Source organism: Ylistrum balloti, unplaced genomic scaffold, assembly GCF_031769215.1.
Source record: "Ylistrum balloti isolate Yb309-2 unplaced genomic scaffold, AGI_CSIRO_Ybal_v1 Utg370006, whole genome shotgun sequence".
Classification (NCBI taxonomy): Eukaryota; Metazoa; Mollusca; class Bivalvia; order Pectinida; family Pectinidae; genus Ylistrum; species Ylistrum balloti.
The window spans coordinates 665851-693514 of NW_026782081.1; the positions used below are offsets into that span (position 1 = coordinate 665851).

Sequence of the window (27664 nt, forward strand, 5' to 3'; positions counted from 1 at the left end):
AGGTTAACGTCCGGTTTAGATCTGTCAGATAACTTACCATTAACTATAAAGAAAACACTATTACATAACATGACATTTTTTTAAATACCAGACTATATTTGTGATACTTAATATGATAAAGAATTTATCTAAGATTTTAATACATAATTTCAGAGGTCAAAGTCTCATTACTTTCTTATGCACATATTAAAACATTTAACACTTAAAGGTAAGTCTTGTATATCACTACAATGCTAAATTGTATTACATTCTTAACTTTAATGCTACAGTTTGATATGATGCATGGTTATAAGTTACATACATTTTAAATTACTTTGACGCGGACAAGTGTTCGGTAAACTGACTTTTGAGTCTGGAATGTATGAAATATTATTGAAAATTATACAGGTCTTGAGAGCAATCTTCCTGAATTGAGCCTGCTCCCGACAGCGAGCTATCATTGATATGGTGCCGTTAAAGCAGCACTTCGAGATATGACTGCCAATTATGAATAGGATATTTCGCATGATATGTGATTACAGAGTCAAAACCAACACTTGAATATCAAACATGCTTTTAAGTTTTTTTTTCAAATTGTCTCTCATATTAACGTTACTACACCGCGGTAGACCGCAGTAGAAATTTACACGTGCACGTACGCACAGCTCGTAATTGCTGTTAGGTCATCAGACTCGGCACCGAGGTCCTATGACTGCAATAAAACCACTTAACACAAGTAGATAGGTTTGGAATGAGACGGAATGCCGAGATACGATGGTGTTGTTACAAAACGTATATTACACGCACGATGTCGATATTCCTACTATGTATTTGACGTAGACAGAGGGTTGGACCACATTTTTTTCAGAAAACGATTCTAGGAAGCATGTGTAAAGGAGAATTCCGATAACATCAGAATGCACTGTAATACAAATGTATCATTTACATTCTAAAGCTACTGTTGATTCTGCTAGAAGTGACTGCATCTTAGGTTCAAAATTTGTTATACAGGCTAAATGTTTGCTTGCTACGATGACTTCATGCTATGTGTAGTGGAAGGAAAAACATCAAAGTGACACTGACTTAATTTTGGTTATAACGCTTTTTAGTGGTTCACATATCAGGTTTTGAAATTAAGATAGGATAATTAGTTTGTATTTTACGAGTAAAATCAAGGAAACCACATCTCAAATCACTTGAATCGTCAGCGGAGAATAAAATCAACTCGGCTTTGACAGCTAATACAAGCATATAAAGATTACGTTCAGGACATGATATCCAGATGATACAGATCTTCCTCGGCGATAAGCTATATTTGTAACTAGCAGTATAAAAAACTGTTAAAGTGATTTCTGGTTGTTATGATATATATAATCCATTTTACATACTTACGTATACATACTTATCTAGCATTAAAATGATGTATTGTGATATTTTTAACACTACAAAACTGTTAAACTTGATGCTGTCTGGGACCGATATAATGAAGACACACAATACATGTAGGTTATCATCAAAATAAACGGACTTCGTTTAGCAGTGGTCTTAAATTCATCAATACGTTCCCGCATGTACAGATAGACCCAACGTCGTTTTCTGACATTTCATCCGTACTGTATCATCAGCTATCTAACAGTGAAATCCACCATTAGTGATTGACATCTGTTATAAACTTTCCTTAAGTAATGAAACAGGGAAAGGAGTTGAGTCATAAATAAACGGATGAGATAAAAAAGAATCGATTAAATTAAAGTGCGGATGTTATTTATAAGAAAGAAAATAGATGTTTGGTAATTTTGTGTTACAGGGTAAGTAATAAAATCCACACATGCCCTTAATTGTGTGTCATTTGCAATACTTGATATTGGCTATTGCAGCTGTACGAAACAGCTAACACGAAAGAGAAAATTAAAACAAGGTTATTTTACTTTAATTTCGTAACAAAACTTTATCTGACTTGTTCCTTTAGGTTATTAAGTTAAGTAAAAAAAAATAAACACAAAGTTAATTTTCTTATATTTTGCCTCCTTTCGCAAAGTAACACGTTGGAGGCTAGCTTTGTTGTCGTTGATTGATTTTCCTGTTCATATCCGTTTTCTGAAATTCTGAAAGCCGCTATCGTTGTATCTTTATGGGGCAAAAGATACCAAAACGTACCGAACGCGCCTGTACACCAGCACTTCCGTCTATCACAGTTTGTGGCAGTACTTCCGTCTATCACAGTTTATAAATTTCTCTTAGGTCTACTGCCCTTTACACTCCCATTTCAGCCTTGTTTCTATAACAATGATCGCCTGACACATGTTATCGCATTAAAATGTTTTATTACGTATCTCTTGAGAACCAGTAAATTGTGTTCACAGTTAATATATCTGAAACTGTTTCCGTAAACTTAGTCATTGGGGATTGTGGGATATCAGTGGTAATGGCGCACTATAGATAAATGATTTATCATCGAAATTGATATCATGTAGTTCATGATTATGTTATCTACATCTTAACTCTATATGTTCTCAATATCTTACAGGGTATAATGTATCGTAGTTATACCCACAACCTTCTCATAAAGATGTACCACGTTTGTATATGTTATGAACAATTATAATTGGTCTTATATATGTGTCATCTTTCTTATAATTACAATTCTCAACAAGGATTTACAGAAACTGCGATATGGAATTTTTCATAAACTTTATAAAAATATTTTGCTTGTACGAAGACCGCATAAAACACAACACACGTCGTAAAGTAGGTAGATGGTATCAATATTTATGTTTAAGATTTAAAGATTGTGTATTTTGTGTTAATTACTTCAACAGTCTCACATTTCTTTCACGAAATTTGCGATGAGAGGACTCGTAATAATACAATTAATTCTACGTGTCTGTTGACATTGATATCACATCGACCAGCTGTTCTACAATTTGTACCAATAATGTAACGTGTTTAACTAAGACCAGCTTTCAATTTAACACATTAGACAAAAACAGGCGCGATTCAAGTGTAATTTTAACAAACTATTGTCAGTGACAAATTTGTAAAAAAAAAATATGCGATATGTTTTCTCGTATCAGAATGAGATTTAAATGAATATCGCATGGAGTCGGTATTGGTACAGTGTATATAACTTCTCTGATACATGTAAAACCATTTATTGTCTAAATACCTTCAAACTCTGAGGAATCGTTGTTCAATTCATGCTTACATTTCGCATTATGACGCTATCCCGTAAAGGAATCACCATTCTCTAAAGTTCATATTAAACGGTTATAACGGTAACACGATACAGTAAAAGTTGTTTTTCTCTAAGATATTAATAATCAAAATACTTTACCTTCATATATTGCCGAACTTGTTGAATAAGAAAATGCGCATTTGGTTTAACACACAGTTCTAATAAAATTGGTGGTATACCATAACAGCGACAACGATCATATTACTTTATATCTGTCGAATGCTACAATGCTATAAAATCTATCGTTTCATTTTCTTGTCCTGTCTTTCCGAGAAGTTACCAACTTCTGGAAGATTGTTTGGGGCGCCAATGGGGAGTAATTTATTAAGATTGTATTTGATATATGTTTGGATTTGTTTCTGGGAAAATGAACACTTCATGATCAACCCAAATATTAAGGAAATACTATTTATATAACTTTTTTAAAGACGTATTCAAAATTCCTGTTTTGCTCTGATGTTAACTATCTCTTTTAATGTGTCACGGGAAGAAGCATGTAACACACTCGCCCTTTACTAACGCGACTGGGGCTCGATTCCCTCCAGATTGAAAGTGAAAATACATGGGACCACCTGTCCATTCCATTTTCTGCACATCACCCATTTTTCTCATTCATCAAGGTCCGCTGTCTGTTTATATCTAGACAAGTAAGAGTGATAAATACTAATTAATGTAATTCGTTCCATTTTTTTTTCTGTTTTCCAAATCACAACCCGAGAAATTTTTTTTTATATAATAATAAAAAAAAAAAGCAAATTAAGTTTTCAAATGAAATTCCATGTGTTATTGTATCGCCTTTCAAGTCCCCTTTCATTCACGACAATGTCTTCTGAGAATTAAATCTTATGGGTAAGTGCTGTCTAGACAAGACCTGGGGTTGGTTTGTGTAATCCCGATCTACTGTCTTGTCACACGTCTCTCAAAGTGATTGATTGTCTGTACACTTTTGTGCTGGACAAACAGCTAAATTTACTACCTTTTGTATCATTTCATCAACACTCCAGCGCCAATTATTGGTCTCAGTTTCATTAGTTTAACCTTTACGAAAAACTAATCTTTATGTTATGGAAAGAATGCCATCGTTCGTTGAAAGAAATTGATTCCAAAACAGGCTGCGTCGTTTGGATTTGCTTCCTCTAATGAAGCATAATAAATTCCTAAAGTGGAACCATAAACTGAAGAAAAATTTGTCTGAAATGAATTGAACGATTAAAAAAATTTAAAAGCTAATTGCGGTATCGTTACACTGGCATCCTCTTCTTTAATAATTTTATACAACACGGTGCAAATCTTTATTCGGAAACGTTAACTGTCACTATAACGATTGCAATATTTGGTATATAATATTAAAACAGTAAACGCCCTTATAAATAGTTTAAACATTCTGACATAATTTGTGGTTTAGCATCATCTGAGGATTTATGTTGATATTGATTTTACATATTTATATATCTAATGTATGGATTGGTATTATCTCATGGGAAGCAACGAAATCGAGATGTTAATCTAGACACGGAATAAGATCCTTCATTTACTTTCGCAAAACTAGACATTTGCCGCTAGGTGCAATGTACTTAGCAGTATTTAAAAATTATCAAAAATCTTATCACAAACATGCAATGGAACGTATGTCCTGTGTAGTTCAAGTTTTCCACTTAGCAAAGCACATGCTGTAACGCTTGCCACAAAACCTCTAAATCTAATAACCAATTATAGATATCAGAGAGTCTTTATATTTTGTTTTAACGTAGTGAAATTAATTAACCACTTTACAACATCATAGAAAATACCTGATGTTTAATGATATATCTACTATGTCAGATAATTAGTAGTAGAGAGAGTGTTTAAAGTTCTGTTCAAATATATGAAAATAGAAACAAATTGCTTTTATGAAAAAACTGACGAAGGGCTACCAGCATAAGTGAGTATTATGATATTGGTGTTGAGTTATGGAAAGCTTGATGTTGTACCGTTAACAGATGTTGGGTGAGGAGCCAGCTCTAACAATGTAGCACTGTTTCAGTAAAAATGATGAGGTAATATTAATTGATAAAAGCAATTAGTTGATGTGCACTTGATAACAACTATAAAAACATAAAATCCACATATGAGCTTTGCGTACTGTTAAGATGATATGCAACATGCACGTTTAATCGGACTGTTTTTACAAATATAGTTTAGAAAACTGCCATAAAACCTAACATGTTTAAAGTTACATGACATATAGATAGATAAAATAGATAGAATACATGTACTACAAAGAAAAGAAGATGATCATTACAGTATCCGAGTACACGTTAAGAAATTGTACCGTTGTTTGAACTTTGAGACGTGTTGGATGAGCCCACTGACATGCATTGCTGTCAATTTTTTCACAGAAATAGAAATGTCAATGTCCTCCCGATCAACTACAGTACATTTTTACCATCTTGTGCACATTTTTTTCTATAATCATGTTACTATTTCCTCACAGCATACCTTAGTGTGCGTATTATGGCACAACCAATAGACATGGTCGATTCCTTACCATCTCGTACACCTACGTACGTCAGTGCTAGCACGCTCCACAATGATCATTTGTCTGATGAAAGTGACCATGTAGCCATCGAAAGTCACACTCAAATCTTTTACTGGTTTTGTTAAAAGATTTTTTATTCTATTGACATTATCAACATGAAGAAAATGTCCCGAAATATTCAGCTTAATCGTTACTCCGACATTATTGGAAACATCAGAGAATTAGATAGTTTCCTGGCACTTTTCTTTATTTTACTGCAGATTTCGGTTAGAATAGAATTTTGTAACAGTAATAAATTTCTATAACACTATATTCCAAGTGGAAACATTCACCATGCAGAAAAAAACCAGATACAGACTAGCTAACATCGATGTAGGGAAGTGATCACAAACGACCCTTTGTATAGTGAGCAAAACGCTATGGATATATTGTTACAAAACAGACAATGCGTATAGACACGTCAAAATACAAGATAAACTTTCGTTCCCGAACCATCGTTTCTTAAACCAAGTGTTACCGCACTTACTGCCTCTGATGATTGAAACAGTCTGGTAATCTGCCATCTAGAACCATATACTTTGACGAAGAAAGTTTCCTGTATAACATTTTGAGTTATTAAGTGCACACACAATGTAACAGCAGAAGTTTGATCATAATATTGAGGCTAGTGAAAATACACATGTGGTTTTTTGACATTCCTTTCGGCCCGTTTTGATATCTAGACAGATCACAACGAGGTAGTCCTTGAACATCACTGACGAGTCCGAGAGGGATGAAACCACTGATTGCAGTTCCTGCATCATATGGTTATAAAGAATGTGTAATCAAATTCTAAATTTCTATTAAAAGATGTTATTCCCTTTTATGGTTCAGTACAATCCTGGAGTGCATATTGTATTTCGGTGATTGTGACATTGATTCGAGCCTTTTTCGTGCTATCGGAGAAGACACATATCTTATAGCTATATGCTACTAGATGGAGTAGTAATGCCCATGACATTTTATTATAGTCTACAAACGTAGTTACTGATGCTTTGTTACCCATAATGTTATCATAGATAAGAATATCAACAATAAATGCCTTGTTTATCAAGTTACCTTGATCTTTCTTGCAGGTATTTGGTGTTGCTGGTTATTTTTCTGGCACATAAGGGATCCCTCGCTTTCCCGTATTTCAAAGAGCGTATTCCGAATGGAGGGGACGTTCCGAGCCCTTGTGATCCACAGGCAATCTGGAAAGGGGTGGGACACAAAAACTCAGATGGTGGAGATGCCAGGAACCCGTTTGGGATGGACTTCTTCAAAGCAGGAAAGGTAACTCTGTCTTTATCATTCCTTCTGCTAAAGCTTATACGCCGAAATAAATGCTGATACTTTTGAACATATATTATAGAAATCGTTCGAGATATAAAACTAGTTTTGAAGTTATAAGTTGAAACCCATTCACTTTTGAAAAAAATATGAAGAAAATGTATTCTTTTTTTAGCAAGACATAAGTTCTGTATAACGAGTTTCTACAGACGAGCTTTTGAAATGGATTCAATCTATGTTTTAAGCGAAGGCTTCGTGAGCTATATTATGATAGTGTATGTAGGTAAGACCCTAAGAAGCATTTTATGACGTTCCAGCTATTCCGACCTGTGTCACAATCGGACGATTATTGGACCGAATAAGTGCAAAAATATTCACCTTAACATTTTGCGAATATTTGTTCCGTATGGATCCTTCCCGACCACCTCACCTGATAATCTGTTTCATTGATATAATTTTACCAAATCCGATCTGAGTACATAAGTCTTGATAACAATAATGGCGCCAAACCTTCACGCGTCTGGATCCTTTATACGCTTTGTTTTTATAGCAATTTTATCAAAACGGTTGTACGATACTATTAGTGGTGACTCTACTTTTTTGTTTTGATGATTGTTTTCCTCGAGCAATTGGTCGATGTTCCGATTTTCATCATGTCAGCAATACAGAAAATGTATAGATGTGAGAAGATTATTAAGGGTCGAGGGAGTGAACTCATCGATCTAAGTATTTTAGAATGATTTAATAGCCAAAGATAACATCAAACAATGCACCCTACATATACTGAAAGGAATGTGAAATTTTCACTCATGTGAAAGCAGGAAAAACTTTGTTTAAAACATCAAATGATAAGTCAACTTCCTGTAAAGACAATAATGTCATGTTGGACCGTATTGTGGCAAGGTGTATTTTCCTTATACCACTGTCGAGTGATCTAATGAGCAACTAGGTCGAGCGATACAAAACTTTATACACACAAGTCGTTGCAAACATAGTTATTGACGTATAGTCAGTCAAATCTAGGATGGATCACATAAATTGGTTTTTGCCGGTTCTCTTGCTAATTGTCTTTTGAAATTCTCGCAGTGACACATGGGTAATGCCAAACATCATTTCCTTTCTGTCTGTTAGAAACGTCGTTGTTGAAGAACTGATTATTACTCTGTATATGTCTAAATTGGAATTTCGATTTTCGTTTCAAATTGCCCAGAAAATTGTTTATTATTCAAATGACAAAGATTCAGCATTCAGCATAACGTTAGAGTTTACTGTTCGTGCCTATACTTTGTATTACTACATTTTAACACCACTTAATGGTTACTCGTATATAGTCCTTAACCATTAACTCACTTAACTTAATTAAAGTGGTTTATGTAGTTGCTGTTAAAGACATAACTAGTCAGAAATTTCTTTACCTTTATGAACAAGGGCCTCATAAAGTGTTTTTGATTGATATGTCTGGTTCTGTTTGAATAATCAGATCTTTAAAAGTCGACATTATTTGTTTAAACAGTAACGTTATTTCAATTTCATATAACATTTCAGACATATTGACATAAGTAAAGGATGTGTGGATAAGCTGAATAGTACAATGACGTAGGCACACGTAAAAACATGATAAAACAATAGAAATAGCACCATCTTCCTTCAACGTATATAGCTGCCTCTAAGATTCAGATTATGGCTGTATCCGGGTATAACGTATGGCTCCCAGCGGTATTGAATGTCATTGAAGACAGCGTCAGTTGTTAGATCTTACAAATTAAGATAGATATCTCAGCTACGCGGAAAGGTTACCCAATGATTCAGTATTGAAGCAGTATTGAAACTGGAAGGCCATGCCAAGACTTAGAATCACTAGTGATATCTAATTAATATCCACTAGGAACAATAAAGACAGTATGGGCAATATTTAATTGGAAAATCACACCGGTCTTTTGCAAGTCGAGATCCAGCTGTCTTCGTGATTAGTTACAAATGACAGAAGATGACCTAGAGAATTATCCTGAACGCTGGCTAACTGATGTTCTCTGGTTGTTGTAAGCGCCTTTTAGTGTTTGTGTGAAAACAGTCGAAAGAAAAATGATATCAATGAAATGGCTTCAATGTTAAAATTATTTTTTTTTCTAATTGTCTCGCAGATAAAAACATTTCATGGTATAAAGGTATCTAGGTTTCTTGTGAAAAGACCTGTACAAGTGACACACAAGTGTCCTATACCTACAAGAAATGCATAATTAAACACAGTATGTGGTGATGAATAAAGAGATTTAATTCAATTCTAAATTTTAATGGCCACTTTCAGATTTAATACAATTAAATCTAAAAAAAGAAAAAAAGAAAGAAACAGAATCTGTGGATAGATGTCAGTCGATTGAAGTTGGAGAGCCATTTTATTAGTTATTTAGTCATCTCTCTTTTATGGCTACAATCCTGTTTAATATTTCAGTGTTGTCATACACTTTTTTTACCTTTCCCGTCCCTTTAAGATCTCACAGCCTTAACTTATCTACACAAAATACAATGTGTTACGTAACGATATTTATTTTTTTCTGCTTTCCTGGTGTTTTAGTGCCAGTCCATATCCCAGTGTGCCTTTTCTTTTCGTCTCTTCAGTTGTAAGAGGGATAAACCTATCAAACTAAAGACATCTTCATACAAATTGGAAGCAAACGCATTCGTTTTTCCATTAAGAATTACGCTGCTGGGAATATACGTCGATGGTATATCGTGTATTTGTATACATTCCCGATAATATACAATTTGTCATCTGTTGTTATAAATAATATATGTTATGTTCATAAATGTAACCATGGTGACATTGTAAGACAATCCACTTCTTGGAGCAAGTATTACTTTTAAAATTTCTCGCGTGTACAATAATGCACGTGGAATGAGTTCTAAACTACGGAATGAGTTAGATTGGTCGATGACGATTCTGTAGCAATTTGCTGTATATCCAAATTATCGAGCCATTAGTTGAAGGTCCACTAACGATAAATAGCACAAGACTACCATGTTAACCTAGTAAGACTTTGGTGTAGCAGCGGGCTACGTTGATATAGGCCCATTTTCATCTCGGGGACTGGACATTTTTTTATCCGAAACAGATTTCGGACGGCGATAAATTTTCTGACGGAAGTGTTTTGTTGTTATTAGGGACATATGTACATTTATTGCTGCAATATATGTCAGCTTCAGTTATCACAAAGCTAATAGCTTTGAATTATTTTTATGGCTAAAATGTAGTATATACGAATGTAGGTACACTTTTATTTCCCACTTTATATCCGTAATGTAAAAGTGAGAATATCTCCGAGACGATATAATTGATTTATGTTTCGTGATGATGAGGTCAATGATGGGAATAATCGCTGTCGACATCTGACATCTCGTAGGTGTGATATATTGTAAGTCGGATGGCGCCGATGATGTCGCACTATCCTTTCACCACTTTGGCTTTTCAGAGTGTATTTCTCAACATTGCTAACAAATTAATACAATGAATGCGAATGTCAAATGAAGAAAATAAGAGAACACAGCGACATTGTTATAACAATGACTTGTATTTGTATTCTGATCCTCACAAATAACGTGTATACAGAAGTACATTAAAACAGATTGCTATCGAATTTCTTCGTGGCGTTTATCAAAACAATAAATACACTAATGGTGAACATTCCTCATCACAATGTCATGTATGATGTATGGAAATTTTATTAAAATATTTGTCTGTGAATATCAGAAATGCATTATACACAATTAATACTGGAAATACTTAATAGATATTTGTTCTATTTATAAAATCTTCGAATAATACCTTAATTCTATAAACATTAAATGTAATTCGTACAAAGACATTCCCTGGATTCTTCATTAAAACTGCCTCTCTATATTGATAAAGAGAAATGGCTATTGACGGTAATGTCTCTTTGCCATAGAATTAAGTTTTCGATTTTCCTTCGTAATGCATTTTTTATATTTTGTGATATTATTTACTTAAACTGAGCCTCATCAACAACGATATTTCTGATATTCTCAATCGGTTTTGTATTAAATTAACTCAATAATTTACGATAAATTAGAACAATGTACTTATCTAGATAACATAATTATGAAACAAACATCATTATATGACTCTTTCTGTCTGTCTTTCTGTTGATAAAGTAAGTATAGCAACGACTTAGCTTGAGTTTTTTTGAGATCACTTTGATATCAAATCGTTTCTGTATGGTATTCATGTGATTTTTATGCACCCCCTCCCCGTTCAATTTCCTGGTCGGGTTTCGTCATTTCGTCCTAATTTCGTTTCCGCTAATGTACTTTTTAATGTTTACAGGTATGGAACTTTTAGTTGTTATGTACATGTACTTGTTATGATTTTCCATTTCTGAAAAGCAACATCCTGGCTTCCCTAATTAATAGTGTTTAAAGATTTTAACAAGACACACAATTGAGATTAAATACAATAGAACCAAACAATGAATTGAACTGCATCATGAAATTGTTTCGTATAAGTTTCGATAATAGCCTGTCCGAATATAACGATTTTCGTGGGAAAAGTCGTCAACTGACGGACAAACTCCTATCACAGGGTTTCAAAAGATGCAGGATGATAATTATGTTTGTCATAGTGATCTCATTGAGGAATATTCTATTCTCTTTTTTCAATATCACACTGTGCGTGTTTGAAGCTCGTTAGTTTGCCATTGCTTATTTGGCTTGGCCAAGATTAACATGGCGGGTGTGGTGGATGAATCAGAAGATGCGTTTTCTTTCGGAACACCTGGTCTTATTCCCTTCTCTTTAAATGATGAGTCTCTTATTAAATTTTGTCTTTTGTTCATGTTATGCCCCAGCATTATTGAATGTTATGTTATGTTGACATATTAGTATTTTCTTGTTGTTATTTTTATTGAAAGGTGCTATTCACTTGTGTCTTTTGTACAGTAATAGAATCACAAACGTTTAGATATAGAGAGAATCACGAAATAACCCTTTATTATAATGAAAGCATATCAATCCACATATACTTTATACACATTTGTTCTGTAACATAGATGAAAATAAAGCAGCAAGGTAAGGCGATTTTTAACCTTTCGATATTTACCTATTAACTCTTTCGCCCACATTGTAATTAAGCTATTTTTTTCAAACGCGATCCGAAATTTACACGTATAAATTCATCATATGGAATTTAAAGAAAAAGAAAGTTATAGATTTTAGTACTTAATTCTATTCCGGTTCAGATTAGGTAGACTATGTATATCTAAACAGTTAAATACATGAGTCTGCACATTATACAAGTGACGGGAAAATCTGGGGAATTTTAAAATAGCCCTGACTGTATCATTAATCTAATGTCATTTCAACACCACTAAGTCATACTTTACTTCCATGAAAGTTCTAGCTAATGTCTGTTTCTGTCATCATAATAATGAGTGACTCATCTGATGTAGATTGTCCCAGATGAACTTTACGAGAAGTTACATAATACCGCATGGTTTTGTGATATCTATTTTGGTTTATGAGACACATTTTCACATCCTGTTTCTAAGGAAATAACTTAACCTGTTTAATTGTATCGTTCCTGACTGCTTGTTTCTATCGTGACGTTTGAACAATTACAGGAGATGACATTAACTACTTCTAGATGCTTTCTAAATAACCTACAGAACCACAGGAATTCGTTTGATATATACATTTTGTGAACTTTTAAAGAAAATACGATGTGAAAACACATGTTTCAAATACAAGTATATTGCGGCTTTCGTGAATTATGTTTCAGTGGTCTCTATCTGATAAAACATTTTAAATGTGGCACTTTCACATATATCTACATACATCTTTTCATAATGTTTGTCCAACAAAGTGTTGTTTTAGACATATAATTAATATTTATCAGATTCAAAAATGTTGTTTAAATTTTATAAAAGGCTATCTTAATAAAAGTCTTAATATCTATTCGGATCATACTGGGCTATATTGGTATGTAAAATTCTTATCTAGTGAACATCAGCAATCCGACGAATACAATTGTTACAAAAGATTTTGCTTGTGGGGAAAAAGTTAAAGTCAGCGCTACAATAATAATGCCCCGTCCCATTTTATTAAAGATGATATTTTTCACATTAATGTTTGTGGGATATTAGATCCAACTTAAAGAACATTTCATGCAGTATGTCAGGTGCAGCGACTGTAAAATAGATATGTATTAACATGTCGGACATGCTACTGGTCTAATTACACGGTTATCGTCATAACACAAACAGTGGCAGTCGTCTTTAAGATGTGAACAAACTATGTATACCTTATGATATATTTGTCTGTGGTATTTCAGTTTGGACCACACATTCGAACGTCGTTTCATGTTACTTTACATCATGTCTGCAAACGCGCAACAAAATAAGTGGGGGAAAATACATTCATGTCCCTAACAGCGAACCATTTGAGAAATGCATATACATACTCATGGGGTACATTTCAGGTCGGAACAAGAAGAATTATGACATAGGTCTGATCTTTCAAACAGCCGGTACCGTAAAGAAAGAATTTGAAATGAACGAAATATTCTAAATATATGTATATAGGTAAAATATAGGACAACTGCATTCTTTCCATGTTTATCTGAAATGATCCGGTAATACATCAATACCATATAATTTAAATATATGATTATCATGTATGCTAAATATTGAAGTGAGAATACCGTATTGGCATTATCCCCACAACCATTAGAACTTAGTCATAACTTTATAAACGCGACAATAAAGTTAATTTCAGTCAGAGATTTCGACCGTGATCTGATGATAGACTGATATAAATAGATATTTAAATTCCACAGCGTGTGTTTAACGATTGTATCCAGTCACACGACCAAGCGAAGGCATTCAACGTGGACACTAAACCCCAACCCTTAATTGTCGATGTGTGACAAAATTGGACATTACTGTTTACTGCTTTGTCGGTTAGTTAACAACAAAGCGTGCTTGTGCAGACCCGAAAGTCATGTAAACGCCCACTTGTCAAGTTATTATCACGGAAGTCAGCCTCGACTTCATTACATTTGTCTCCAGGAGCTAATTAGCACCTCGTCCCGAACAAGAATGACACATTGTCCTTACTGGATTACCAACCGTCCAGTTTGGACAGGTCAGTTCTAGTGTTCTGTGGACAATAACAATAAAACAAGATTGCTGGGATTGAAGGGCCAGATGTTCTGTTCTCGTAGGGAAAATATGTCATAAATCTGGACATATTGCTTATACTTGCAGAACATCTTGACTGTTAATTATATATTGTCCATACTAATGAGGTCAATGATTGACGTGAGAAATCGACATTATATCAATTGCACTTGACAATCTTTTACGACTCAACTTTTGGAAAATAAGGGTGTTAAACATTTATTGAAGCTATGCAAATGATTGATTGAAGCACACAAGTAACGTTTTACTCTTCCGGATCTGTGTGAAATCTGCGTTGGAAAATATCTAATATTCAATTATTCTGTAGTTTAAGTGTTGGATAATTGGATAACTTTGGACTTATGTTAAGCAGAGAATTAATGATCCATGATTAGATAAAACATTTTATCAAAAACAATATCAATAACAATGCAATATCTGTTGAAATTCAACATGCGACTCTATAGAGGAAATATGTTGTTATATACAAATAGGTTGGTTGGCAAATTAGGTGTAAAGAGAAATCACATCTAACAGATTTAGATCAAATAAATACACATTTAAAAATGTATTTAATAATAAAGGATTATATGATATTAGGATAACTGATTACCTCACTAGTCATGTTCACGATAAGAAATTCATCATGACTCAGCACAACTGGGCCTTATTTCTAGGACTTAGATCATCCATTGTTACATTGCTGTTCCAGTCCCGAAAATATTATTTAATATTAAGCACGTCTGTAATTTATCATAGGCAGACATCTTGTGACGTTTACAGATGATATCGTCCTAATGCAGAATCTCCAGTACCTTATAAACAAATGTTTTGTTGGTGTTATAGTTGGCGAAACTTATCATTGTCGTGATCAGCTGCTTAAAACCACATGGTGATAATGTATAGGAAATTTCATTATTTGCATTCAAGTCACCGCGTTACTTCATTTGATGCCTTATAATACATGTAAAGCCTAGCACGTGCTGGGTGGATAAACAAACTTCTGTCTTGATAAGTCTTTAAGCTCGATCTAAAAATACCACACAACACGAAATTTCATTTTTCAATAGTTATGATCTTGTCAATAATATTCAATGACAAAAATATTTTCAAAAATAAATCGAAATATATGGATTTGTTATCTTAACGTCTAATTACAGAACAAGTTGTATAATTAAGTATAGACTGTGGTACGAGTTGACCAATGTTGGCTCACATGGTTCTTTAACATGTACTTTTCAGTTTGATAAGTTTTATATAAAACATAATTTATCCTTAGACAATATAACTTAAAAACATCATTACTCTGAGAGAAAAATATACTGTCAAAAAACAAACAATTCTACATACTTTTCTGCTCTCGTTCGCTATTGCCATCGGATGTTCAATTAAGCCAATTCTTGTAGAAAAAAGTACATCTAACCTGTTTTTTATGTAAAGTACATCAGTGACAGAGAATAATACACAGGCGATATTCCAGTGTCACTTTAGTTTGGTTTTAAGCGATCACAGGCAGTGGTAAATAAATACGCTCGCTGAGTTCACAACCTCTTGAGGTGTGGTATACACACGCGAATGATCATCGCCCGCAATGGTTTGACACATTTACATTATTTAAGCCACATCAAAGTATAGATTGTGTAGTTTTGTTGATAATAGTAACTTATCATCTTTTCTATCACATAAACTACTTCAAGTTAAAATCTTATCAAACTTTCTTGTCAAAATACTGTAATATATAATCATTTATTTCCAAGAGGTCAAATGTACTAGATCAGAAGATAGACCACATGTGTTCAAAATGTCAAAACAATAAGCGGATTTGATAAACATTTGATGGTGTTTCTCGGGAGGGATACACTATTTTCAACCCTTGCTGAGTTTAATATGTTTAGTTCTTTACCGTTTATTTTTAAACTTCGACATATCTAAGTAGCATGCAGTTTTTTCCATTATAGTGTAAATATTGTATCTATTACTAAAAACATATCTAAATGCACTGAAACTGGGATACGAGAGAGAGAGAGGGGGGGGAGGGAGGGGGAGACAGAGACTGAGACAGAGACAGAGCGACAAGGAGAAATTATGATGTATGCTGGTGGTTAATACACAAAAAGCTATTATGCATGTTAGTCATTAATAAACAAATACTAAAATATATGTTAGTGTTTAGTACACAAAAAACTATTATATATGTTAGGTTAATACACAAAACTAATATGTAAGTAAGTTGGTAATGCACAACAACTCATATATATGTTTGTGGTTCATACCCAAACACTGGTAGATATATAAGTGTTTATTAGACAAAACTAGTATATATGTTAGTGGTTAATACACAAAAACTAGTATATATGTCAGTGGTTAATACACAAAACTAGTATATATGTCAGTGGTTAATACACAAAACTAGTATATATGTTAGTGGTTAATACACAAAATTATTTTATATGTTTGTGGTTAATACACAAAACTAATATATATGTTAGTGGTTAATACACAAAAAATGGCATATATGTTAGTGGTTAATACACAAAAGCGGTAACTGTATTACCATGCAGTTGAATCAACAAAATAGAGACCACCTTGGTTACCATACTTTAGTTTGTATATTTCCCGTGTTAACACTCGTTGGAGAGAAGAAATCAAAATGCATTCTTAATTTAGAAAATGAATAAGTTAGAGACTACGTTAATCTAAATAAAACTAGGTTTATGTTTCTGCTTAACATCAGGCGAGTCTCGGAAATGACTAATTAATGATAAATGAATACAAATATAAACAGATGTGAGTGATAGGTATGTTATTATACTTTCTGGCACAAATAGGCACAGGCCGTTACTTTCTGACACTGACACCTATTCCACACATACCTGACCTCCCTGCAGGATCCAGCATGGCGGGCCTCGACGAATGTCATTCCATACTGATCTTTTGTATAATTCGACATTTAGTTTTGATTGTTTTTGCGGAAAACGAAGTGCGCTATAAAAACACTTTATTTAGCGCAATCAAATTTTAGCTCATTATCTCATCTCGGCATATAAGCGCATGATAAATTACCGTGTCGATAACAAATGTTATCAATAAACCATATTTAGACGATTAACGGAATATTAATGGAATGGAATATTTATTGAAACAGAGAAAAAAATTGGTTAGTATTCCCACTTGCAAAAAAGAAAAAGGTACTTAAATTTATTGAATAAATAATGCAAACACAAATTTAAAACATTTCATACTGTAATTGATTCGCAGAATCATTTGTTTTATTTTGAGGGTTCGTGCTTTTATTGTCTCACTTTTTGAATGTTAATTTATTTAATATATAAATTAATTTTAATTGAAGATCAATTGCTTGTTATCACATACAATTTAAAACAAACAAGGAGAAAACGCAAACAAAACTGAAATTTATTGTTTGTTGGTGTTAGGCAAAACAACTTTTGGTGTCTTGTGACAATAATTAAATAACACTATTGGCATTATATTTATTTGCATGCCAATTCCCTAGTGCGTTTCAGACTGAATAATACTGTTTTCTTGATGTCAAATCCATTACATAGAACAAACCACAGGCACTTTTTCTAGCTCATATAATAGAATTAGACGGCAGTAGACGTCACAGTAACTTGACCCTACTCTAGTTTTATACGTGACAAGCTGATGACCTCAGATTTCAAAGCCAGACCTTAGACACATTTTGTCCTTTGGTCTTTTTGTGACCTCATACAGTCACTCCTTCACTACTCCCCTTTTCATGCAATCCCCCTCCATGGTATCTCTTCAAAGAACACGGGATACCCGCCTATTGTGCGATAGTGTCTTTCTAATGGGTTAATTGGAAGCTGAGTCAGAAACAAACCATGTTGCTGTAGAACAGTCATAAGATAGGTTTCAGTAGTATTATCATTTCAACCTGACTGCTTTTCGCCATCATATTTCGCCGCTCTGTCGACAATTGGCCATTTACGAAAATATAGTATTTAATATCTTTCGGCGTGACTGAGTCCATCTGACACTGATCACAGAATAAGCCAGGCGCGAGATCGATCATTGATTACTGCCGGACAGCAGTGGTACATGCATGTGTTATGTACATTTACAGACTTTGTTTTATACAGAAAAACACAAAACAAATACATGTTAAAAATGCTCATATTTGACTTTAAAAGAAGCACATTATTTTTTACTTATTCAGTTATGTCGGCCTCATGATATCTGAAATTTCAAATAATTCATTTAATGTTATCGACACATAATATATCTGGAAATATGTTCGTAAAATAAAATAAGACTATCCCAGTCTTGTACCTATGTAGCCCTATATATCACTGCATGGGAGAGCAGTATTGTTTAAACTGTATTTTTAGAACATTAAGAGTATTCCGTTACTTCTCATTGTTTTTTTTACATTAGGTTTAGTGTAAATATGGATACTTATGTAATTTAATGTAATTTGGGATGAAAAGCTAGGTTTAAGTAAAAGGTAGCCATCTTAAAATTAATCATGATTGAAGAGAAAACCAATTCCCTTTGTCTAAAAGCTGTCGTTATGTAAGTAATTTCTGGTCTAAATTAGACATGGAATCTTTTTCCATAACAAAGTTGTCTCTATTTGTCTATATGAATGACTTTAGAATATTACCTTGTTAACAAATACCCGCACTTCTATTTTAGACTTATTTAGATTTTTTGAAAATTAACCTAGTCTCGTATCAGTAGAAACAAATTGCAAAGTTTGTTTTTTTTCTCTATTTTTCGTTGGAGAAATTATTTTCTTGGCATTTTTATGGAACATGATTATAGTATTTTTACAGAAAAAAGGAAACTGTCAATGTTGATTCATCAATCATTTAATGGCTCTAGTAAACGGTAATGGATGTCAGAAACAAGCCACGCAATGGACGAGAGATGAATCAACCGAATAAAATCGAGAAATTATCTTGGCAAATCTCTCCCATATGATTCTCAAAGAGGATCCAATGTGGCTGCCAAGATAGGTGCTGAGGAAACAGATCCGATTAGCCAGTATGTCATGTTTCTCGTAAATGTCAAATTATCAGCCAACATCTTCCACAGGAGAGTTCCTCGCAAGGGAGAGCATAAATAGGCTGCAGCAATTACGGATGTGTCAGAGTTTTTTTTCTAATCTCTAATTACTAACAAATTATTTAGCTTTCCGGCGCTTTCAGCATGTATTCGTATAATACAGCTATCCAGAAGTCTTCAAAGAATGAGGACATTCACAGGTTTGTACTAAAGGCCCAAGAACAAGTGATGTATGTGCAGCTGTATTTAATGTGCGGCAAAAACTGCATTGGTGTTACACAAACTGCCTGAAAGCTTCAAAGGATTTTATCCAATGGAACTAAAACAGGGTCTAAAGATGAACGAAATTGTTGGGAGCTTTATATTTATTGCTAAAACATTAAATGTGAGGTTATGTTGGTTGAGTATCAGGTAGCATATAGAGTCCTGTAGGCTGAACTACATGGAGACAGTCGTGTACAAATTTGATTGATTCTTGAAGCGTCAAACGTTTTAAATGTTTACGTTTTAGTGCTTATATCTAATATATACTGAATATGTCGTCTGAATGCATTGCGTTTCTCTTCAGATATCACCCACGTATTGGACGTGATAAGAATGATAATTTTCATCTCGTTTTTTAAAGAAACTATAGGCGATATCGGAACTTGATCACGTTGAAATCGCGTCTGATGGTGAAAATCAGTATTAGAATTACATTTTTCTTATCGAAAACATGATAATTTTAGTTATCTTTGTCCAACGTACACCGATGTTGGTCTCCTGATATTTTCTCCTTGCGACGCCTCATTTTTTTTTTTTTTTTAGAGAAAACCATTTTAAACAGATACATAAATATTCTAAGAGCATAGACAAGGATATATACTGCAGTCTCACCATGATTCACACATACAGATACACGTTCTCTCACACACACGTACATACAAACACACACATATGCACACAGTTTTTGAAATCCCTATAAATCTTTCTGTTTTTCATGTTTGTCTTTCATCGGTTTTGTTATTTTTCTTAGTATTTTCTCTGTTGTTCTTATACATTTATATACGTGTATTTATGCTCTGATTCTATCGCTGTATTTTTTGCATAACTTTGCATAAAAGCGATCTTATTACGCAGTTTTTGTATTTAATATAGCATGATAACTTCTATTTTACATGTATGTCTCATGAAAGCATTCATGATTCATAAACCATGGACATGGAACAATAAAAAATCGATATAAGCAATTATAAAAAAATACAGGAGTTGCTTTAACCCTTTTGACCCAATCAAACATAGATACATCACGTGTATTTATCTTAAGCAGATGTCATTGTTGTTGAAAGATTAAAGAAATTTTATTTGTCATTCAGACTGCATGTCGCTAGATAAGCTGCAACGTCATCTAAGAATCCTGCAGAAGACGGTATGAACTTATGTAGGAAGACTATTATCCTGGGCACCTACATGTATATATTATTTCGTAAAAATTCTGTTTATTGCAGACATGGACACGTGACCTCTGCATGATGGACTCTGATGGGGATGGATTGACCAATGGAGAAGAGTTAGGTGACCCAGACTGTGGTTGGACTCCGGGAAATCCCCCTATGAAGACCACAGGGCTATCACACCCAGGTAACGTGGATTGTTAGGTATCCTAAGTATTTTTATTAATGGTTCAGATCACTTAAGATACTGTGATCATTAAAAAGCAGTTTTTTTTTCGCGTGTGTGCCTAAAAAAAATAATGTACAGGATGGTTAAGTATGAAATGAAAAAAAGAAAACTTTTATTTGAAAGCAAACAATTAAAATTAAACGAGCAAATACGAAAGACCGGAAGTAGGAGACATAAAACTACATATCAGATGAATCAATGTCAGGACATAACATGAATGTGTCTGTTTATACTTTTTATAAAATCTTGAAATTGATGGATCACGTTTCTTTCTTGTTGGTCAGTATTAAATGGGACGCACAACACTTGTCAGTAAAATGTAATTGGATTGGGGTATGTGGGTATATCATGATACTCTATATTGAACTGTGGATCGTGCTACTCTATATTGGATTGTGGTGCAAGGGTGGATCACGATACATTATATTGGATTGAGAGACATAGGTTTATTGTACTAATCTTTATTGGATTGAGAGACATAGGTTTATTGTACTAATCTTTATTGGATTGAGAGACATAGGTGGATTGTACTAATCTTTATTGGATTGAGAGACATAGGTGGATTGTGCTAATCTATATTGGATTGAGAGACATAGGTTTATTGTACTAATCTTTATTGGATTGAGAGACATAGGTGGATTGTGCTAATCTATATTGGATTGAGAGACATAGGTGGATTGTGCTACTCTATATTGGATTGAGAGACATAGGTTTATTGTACTAATCTTTATTGGATTGAGAGACATAGGTGGATTGTGCTACTCTATATTGGATTGAGAGACATAGGTGGATTGTGCTACTCTATATTGGATTGAGAGACATAGGTGGATTGTGCTAATCTTTATTGGATTGAGAGACATAGGTGGATTGTGCTAATCTTTATTGGATTGAGAGACATAGGTGGATTGTGCTAATCTTTATTGGATTGAGAGACATAGGTGGATTGTGCTACTCTATATTGGATTGAGAGACATAGGTGGATTGTGCTAATCTTTATTGGATTGAGAGACATAGGTGGATTGTGCTACTCTATATTGGATTGAGAGACATAGGTGGATTGTGCTACTCTATATTGGATTGAGAGACATAGGTGAATTGTGCTACTCTATATTGGATTGAGAGACATAGGTGGATTGTGCTAATCTTTATTTGATTGGGAGACATTGGTTGATCACGCTACTCCCTATTGGTTTGGGGTGTGTGGCTACATCATGATTCTCTATATTGGATTGTGGTGCATGGATGAATCATGCTATTCTATATTGGATTTGGAGACATAGTTAGCTTATGCTACTCTGTATTAGATTTAGGTTAATTGGTGGACCATTCTACTGTATATTAGATTTTGGTGCATGGGTGGATCATGCTACACTACGTTAGATTGGGAGACATAGGTGGATTGTGTTTCCCTATATTGAATGATTGTGGTGCATGGGTGGATTACGCTACTCTCTTTTGGCTTGGGATGCGTGGCTACATCATGATTCACTAAATTGGATTGTGGTGCATGGATGGATCATGCAGCTCTATACTGGATTGGGAGACAGGAAATGCATCCTTGCTAGATAGTTCTATGAAAAAATGAAGTCAGTGCCTCCATGATATTCCCCAGGCAAACATTTTACTTTACTTCGTTGGCATCCTTTCTTACTAATGAGACAGCGGATAATCGTCAAAATATTGGACCACCTTCAAATATTTTATTAACAATTGCAACAGAAGAAAAAAGTACAAAGGAATAATGATATTTGTATATCACTGTTAACCTTACTTACTGTTGTAGACAAGCATTTGTACCCTTAGGTGATTCATCTATGTCACCTATTTCGCAAACATCGTAATGTTGATTTGTTAAAATTGACAAACCCGATTGGCCTTCAAAGGATTAACAAAATCTCAAACAAAAATCAGAGACAGTCAACGCTCATTGGATGTGTAATGCTCAGAGGGTATTAAGTAACAAGGTATAAAATGTCATTTAAAGTGAAAAGGAATGTTCTTCTCCAGAATATAACCAACACAATCATTGCTTTAGATTTTCAAATACCCATTAAACTTGTCGAATTAAAAATTAACTGTCAAGCTTGCGTGTTCTGAACACATTTGTTTACACTGATGGACGTCAGTGAGTCAAGATGAAGAAGCCCCTGTGGAAACTGACGTACACGCGTGTATACAATTTAATTTACAGTGTTGAACATCGAGGCTTGTCAAGACAAGATTAATCATTTCCGCTTACAATTCCATTAATCATTTGAAAAGAACACTAGAACTTTAATCTAAATATAACTGCACAACTTGACACCATTATTAAGGAAAAGACTGGTAATTCGACTGTGTATGTGCTAATCTGCAGATTTATTTTAATCTTAACAGATTTATATATAATGTTCAGTTGACTTGAAATGTACAGTGAAACTTTCACATTGTTATACGTTGTAACGACTGGCCTTCACCTTCACTGAGTGTTTTATTTTACATTCACCTTGACCGACTGTGACGTGTGAAGACCTAGAAGTCTCCTGACATTTTGACATGTTGATTGGTGAATTACAGGTCTCCGATAATGGGAATTCTATTGCAGAAATGTGTTTAGGTGGTTCCAAGAGACGGCTACTTCACACGATAACGCCTGAGTATGACAAACATCTTGTTAGATCTAAGTCACTTAAATGTATAAATCTAATCAAATTCACACAGACGCTTTATTGAAAATGACACCCTTCAATTGATGGTATGTATGTTGCCGTGGTGAACCTACCTGTTCTTTGTATGACGTAATTATCCTTAATATCAGGGCATTTGTTTGTTGATTTTCAGAGCGATTCACACATGACAGAATGAATATGTCAATCAAACACCACGAGTGTCTAATAAAATTATAATAAAAGAACCAATTATTTTCAAAATAATATTATTATACTGGTGTATTGATCCAATATCTTACTTTACTTTCTATCTTCTATTTAAATAATAAACGTTTGCTATAGAATAAATAAGTTAGTAAGTTAGAATCTGGCACTCCGTTTTTTGCCGACGTTGTGTTGGAATGTTTTCATTTCAAAGTTGAAAATAAAACATAGACACCTTCCATTACATCACCGAACATGCAGCGCACATGCTTAAAGAACATTAAGTTTATAATTATAGCGGGATATAAAGGCCTTTATATTTACGAATTGAAAGAAACTCCGTTGTCTGTTATAGTGTTGATTTATTGCTGATGTGTAAGCGTTAATCATTATCAGGAAACATTTAATTGAAGAACGACGTTAAAAGTTCTGCATTAATTTGTATTTTTTGTACCGATGTATCTTGCTTATCATTCGTACGATTTATATTTGTAAATATGAAACTACACGCCTCACTGACGTTATCTAGTCGTTACGTGTCTGATGCAAAGTAATGATTATATCAACTCGAAAACTTGGGCAACTTACCCCCTTAATAAGTCGTATTGGTTATGATGAAGATCCATGCTCTTATCATTGTACAGCGATCTGTCTAATATTGCCTCGAATGCGTGTGTAGGAGGCTTAGCCTTGTAACAAGCAGTTGATTAATGCATCTTAAGCGGATTATCCATTCATGTATATTTTTATTATATCACACAAAACGGTAATGCATTCAGCACATGCCTAATGCTTAGAGAAAAAGACGATGATTTGTATACTTCCTTTCATAAATGACTAGTTTTGCTGTCTGGGTCGTTCAATTCTCAAACAATTGAGAACATGCAATTCTTTCTTCTGGATACCTTCAGAGTATAGGAAAGGTCAGGTTCTGCAGAGTATCCCAAGCAGCTATTGATAAAACCTCCATTATACACAAATTATCATATCGGAGCCAACTCTAACGAACATTTATTTCATTGTATATTGTTCTTTAACGTAACAAATAAGTATGGACAATTAGATCAGAAACGTTAAAGAGTTCCTACAATTAACAATAACTGCTAATTCCAAAGTCTCATGAAAAATGGTGTAGCTACAGATGCTTGTTCGTAGATTTATTTTTGAATGACTTCTCGTTTTTCTCGTCACGTATTTTCTTATTTTTGTGATCAGTGTATGTTTTCCTATAGTTGAAATGTTGCTTCTTGATGATATCATTTTATACAGATACATTGGCAGTATAACGAATCCTAGTTTTCACGAATTTTGTTCCCAGATGCCTTTTTTTATTTATTTTTCTATTACATTTGGTTTTCTTTTCCAATTAGCTTTGAGTTTCGGTTTTTCCGTTTCTTAAAATAAAATTTCGTAATTTTGCGAGTTATCTGCAAAATTAGATTGATTTGCTAGAAGCACGACAGATTTTGTTTTACATTTAGTTAAGAGAAGAATCAAGCCTGTTTCATGTCTTTTCACGTTAACATGTGAACATCTGTATTAGACCATATGTTGTTTAAATGTTGTGTAAATGCCTTGTCGTAACAGACAACCCCGCATTTCTCCGGTTTTCCAGAACAACGTGTGTCTTTGTACATTCTTACAATATAACGATACACTTGGGGAAAAACTTTGAACGTATGACAACAGACTGTAAATATGTTGCAATATAAATCGACATGTCAAGTGCTCCTATGATACAAAAGGAAGAAAAAGATTACTTTTAGTAGGTTATGTAATCCATCTAGGATGGCGACACCACACGCCTGAATACCAGCAGGCCTACATTTACTATGACAGCTCATTGATTCCTTGATACATTTTATTTGATATAAAACCACCTTTGATTCAACAGCTGGTGAAACATCCCTGCTTCAGTTCTATTCATGTTTTGGCGTGCTTTAAATAATACATTATGTAACATTGGCCTTTCCATCGATTTGAGTAGGACTAGCTGAGAAATTGCGACAGATATGGTTGGGATTAAATCCTTTAGGACTGACTCGTCTGATCATCTAGGATAGGAGATACATACACGGAATCCACTCGTTTTAATGTAATCCTCGATCGAGTGCCTAAAACATGGCATCGGTCACGTAGGCCATCATCCAGATTCATGTTTCAGTTACTAGATCATTAGACCAGACCTAAACAAAGGTTAAAATTATATCGTTTCTATTTATACATCTTTTTATAAACAATGCAAGGACGCGAACCGAATGTAAATAATGTATAAAAATATTTACAAGAATGCATTGGTCCATATGTTGCCATGATAAAGCGGTTTACAGAATCCGTGTAAATTTCGTGTAAACCGGGCATTCATTCATTAGATTTACGCAATGGTGTTTAGGTGTGTATTTAAAGCAACTTAGTCTTAGGGACTTTGAAAAAAGAATATGATCGGAAGGGCTGATTTTAATATCTATTTCATATAATGCCATTCTTTCCACATTTCGTTGTATTTTACTTTTTATTAAGACAGAAGCTTTGTAACAAAATATCGCTGTATGCATCAAATGAATACATTATCAATTTTGTCATCTCCAAGAGTATGTTTCGAGCATACGTAGAGAGGGGAATCACAACATTCGAGGTATCCATTTTTAGGGAAAATATTTCTTTGATTCGCGTTAGAACGAAAAGAAGGCTGTTTTCATTTACTTACAACACGCAACTTTTTCTGTGATAATATATATTTCACTTTCTTGTTTGGCATAAGGAGTATCAGTAATATATCGTCACATCGCCAATGCAGTAAGACACTTCCACAACACGTTAACTCTGTAGCGCCATCTTTATATAGTTCTATATGAGAATGACGACAAACGACAGAAGAGAATAACTGACCATATTTGAAAGTGATACGACTTGATATAATCATTGTGTTCTTTTGTTGTCAAACACTTAGTACATCCATTGGTTCATTCTCACTCAGCCAACATATTAAAAAACATTATCTGTAGTGACGAGTATTTAACTAGACAAAAATAAGTATAGTCTATTTCAGTTCTTACAAACATAATTTACCTTGTCAACTAAGCATGGTGTTGGGAACTTGTGAGCAAAAAGTAAAGGCAAAGAAATAAAAAATTCTTGAATGAACATTTTCTTTTATATATATATATACATACCGTCCGAGGAACTTGGGAATTTGTATGACAAAAATTTTGATGCCGATGTTGAGGAGATGATACAGAAAATTCCAACCTTCATCAGCTGTATATCATCCCTGTACAGAAGGTGGTCAAAGGTCCACAGAAAATTACCAGCAACCCAAGGCGATATTAATCTGCAAGGAAGATTGAAGGAGAGATCGACTGGGAAATGTTTTCTTCTTTGTGACGATATTAATGCTATTATATGGTATTTGGGACGGACAACAACCAACAAAGATTAGCTGATTCATCACCACCTTTGGAGATGGGACATTCTATTCCTGCCTGGGACTATTCTGTCAACTGTACTCCATCTATGGGCATGTAGAGAGCAGTGTTTGCTCGTCAGTGTTTGCCCTTCTTCAGACATTTGTCAGATTGTTCGCCCTCCTCCAGGATGTCACGATACATAGATCTGTGATTCCATCCATGCTTTTAGATTTTGAAGTGAAAGCGAAGAGTACTTTGTGGAGAGTTTTCCTAGCAGTTTCAATTAAAGGGATATTTTTCCACTACTCACAATGTAGTTGGAGGAAGACCCAAGTCTGTGGACTTGCCATCCGATACAGAGAAGAGGAAAACATCCCACAACTAGTTCGCATGGCAGCAGTTTTGCTTATGGGTCCTCTTGACAAATTTACAGATGTGTGGTTCAAGGCCTTAGAGGACAA

The 27664-nt window shown here is 34.1% G+C and overlaps 1 protein-coding gene across 1 annotated transcript in view; it reads left to right on the forward strand.

Moving 5' to 3' along the window:
- LOC132548147 (uncharacterized) overlaps nucleotides 1-27664 on the forward strand; it is a 46405-nt gene that overhangs the window by 10618 nt on the left and 8123 nt on the right. Inside the window, exons 2-3 of the mRNA XM_060211970.1 lie at nucleotides 6848-7046; nucleotides 20770-20902. Coding sequence (XP_060067953.1) covers nucleotides 6848-7046; nucleotides 20770-20902 — 332 coding nt within the window. The remainder of the gene's footprint in view (nucleotides 1-6847; nucleotides 7047-20769; nucleotides 20903-27664) is intronic.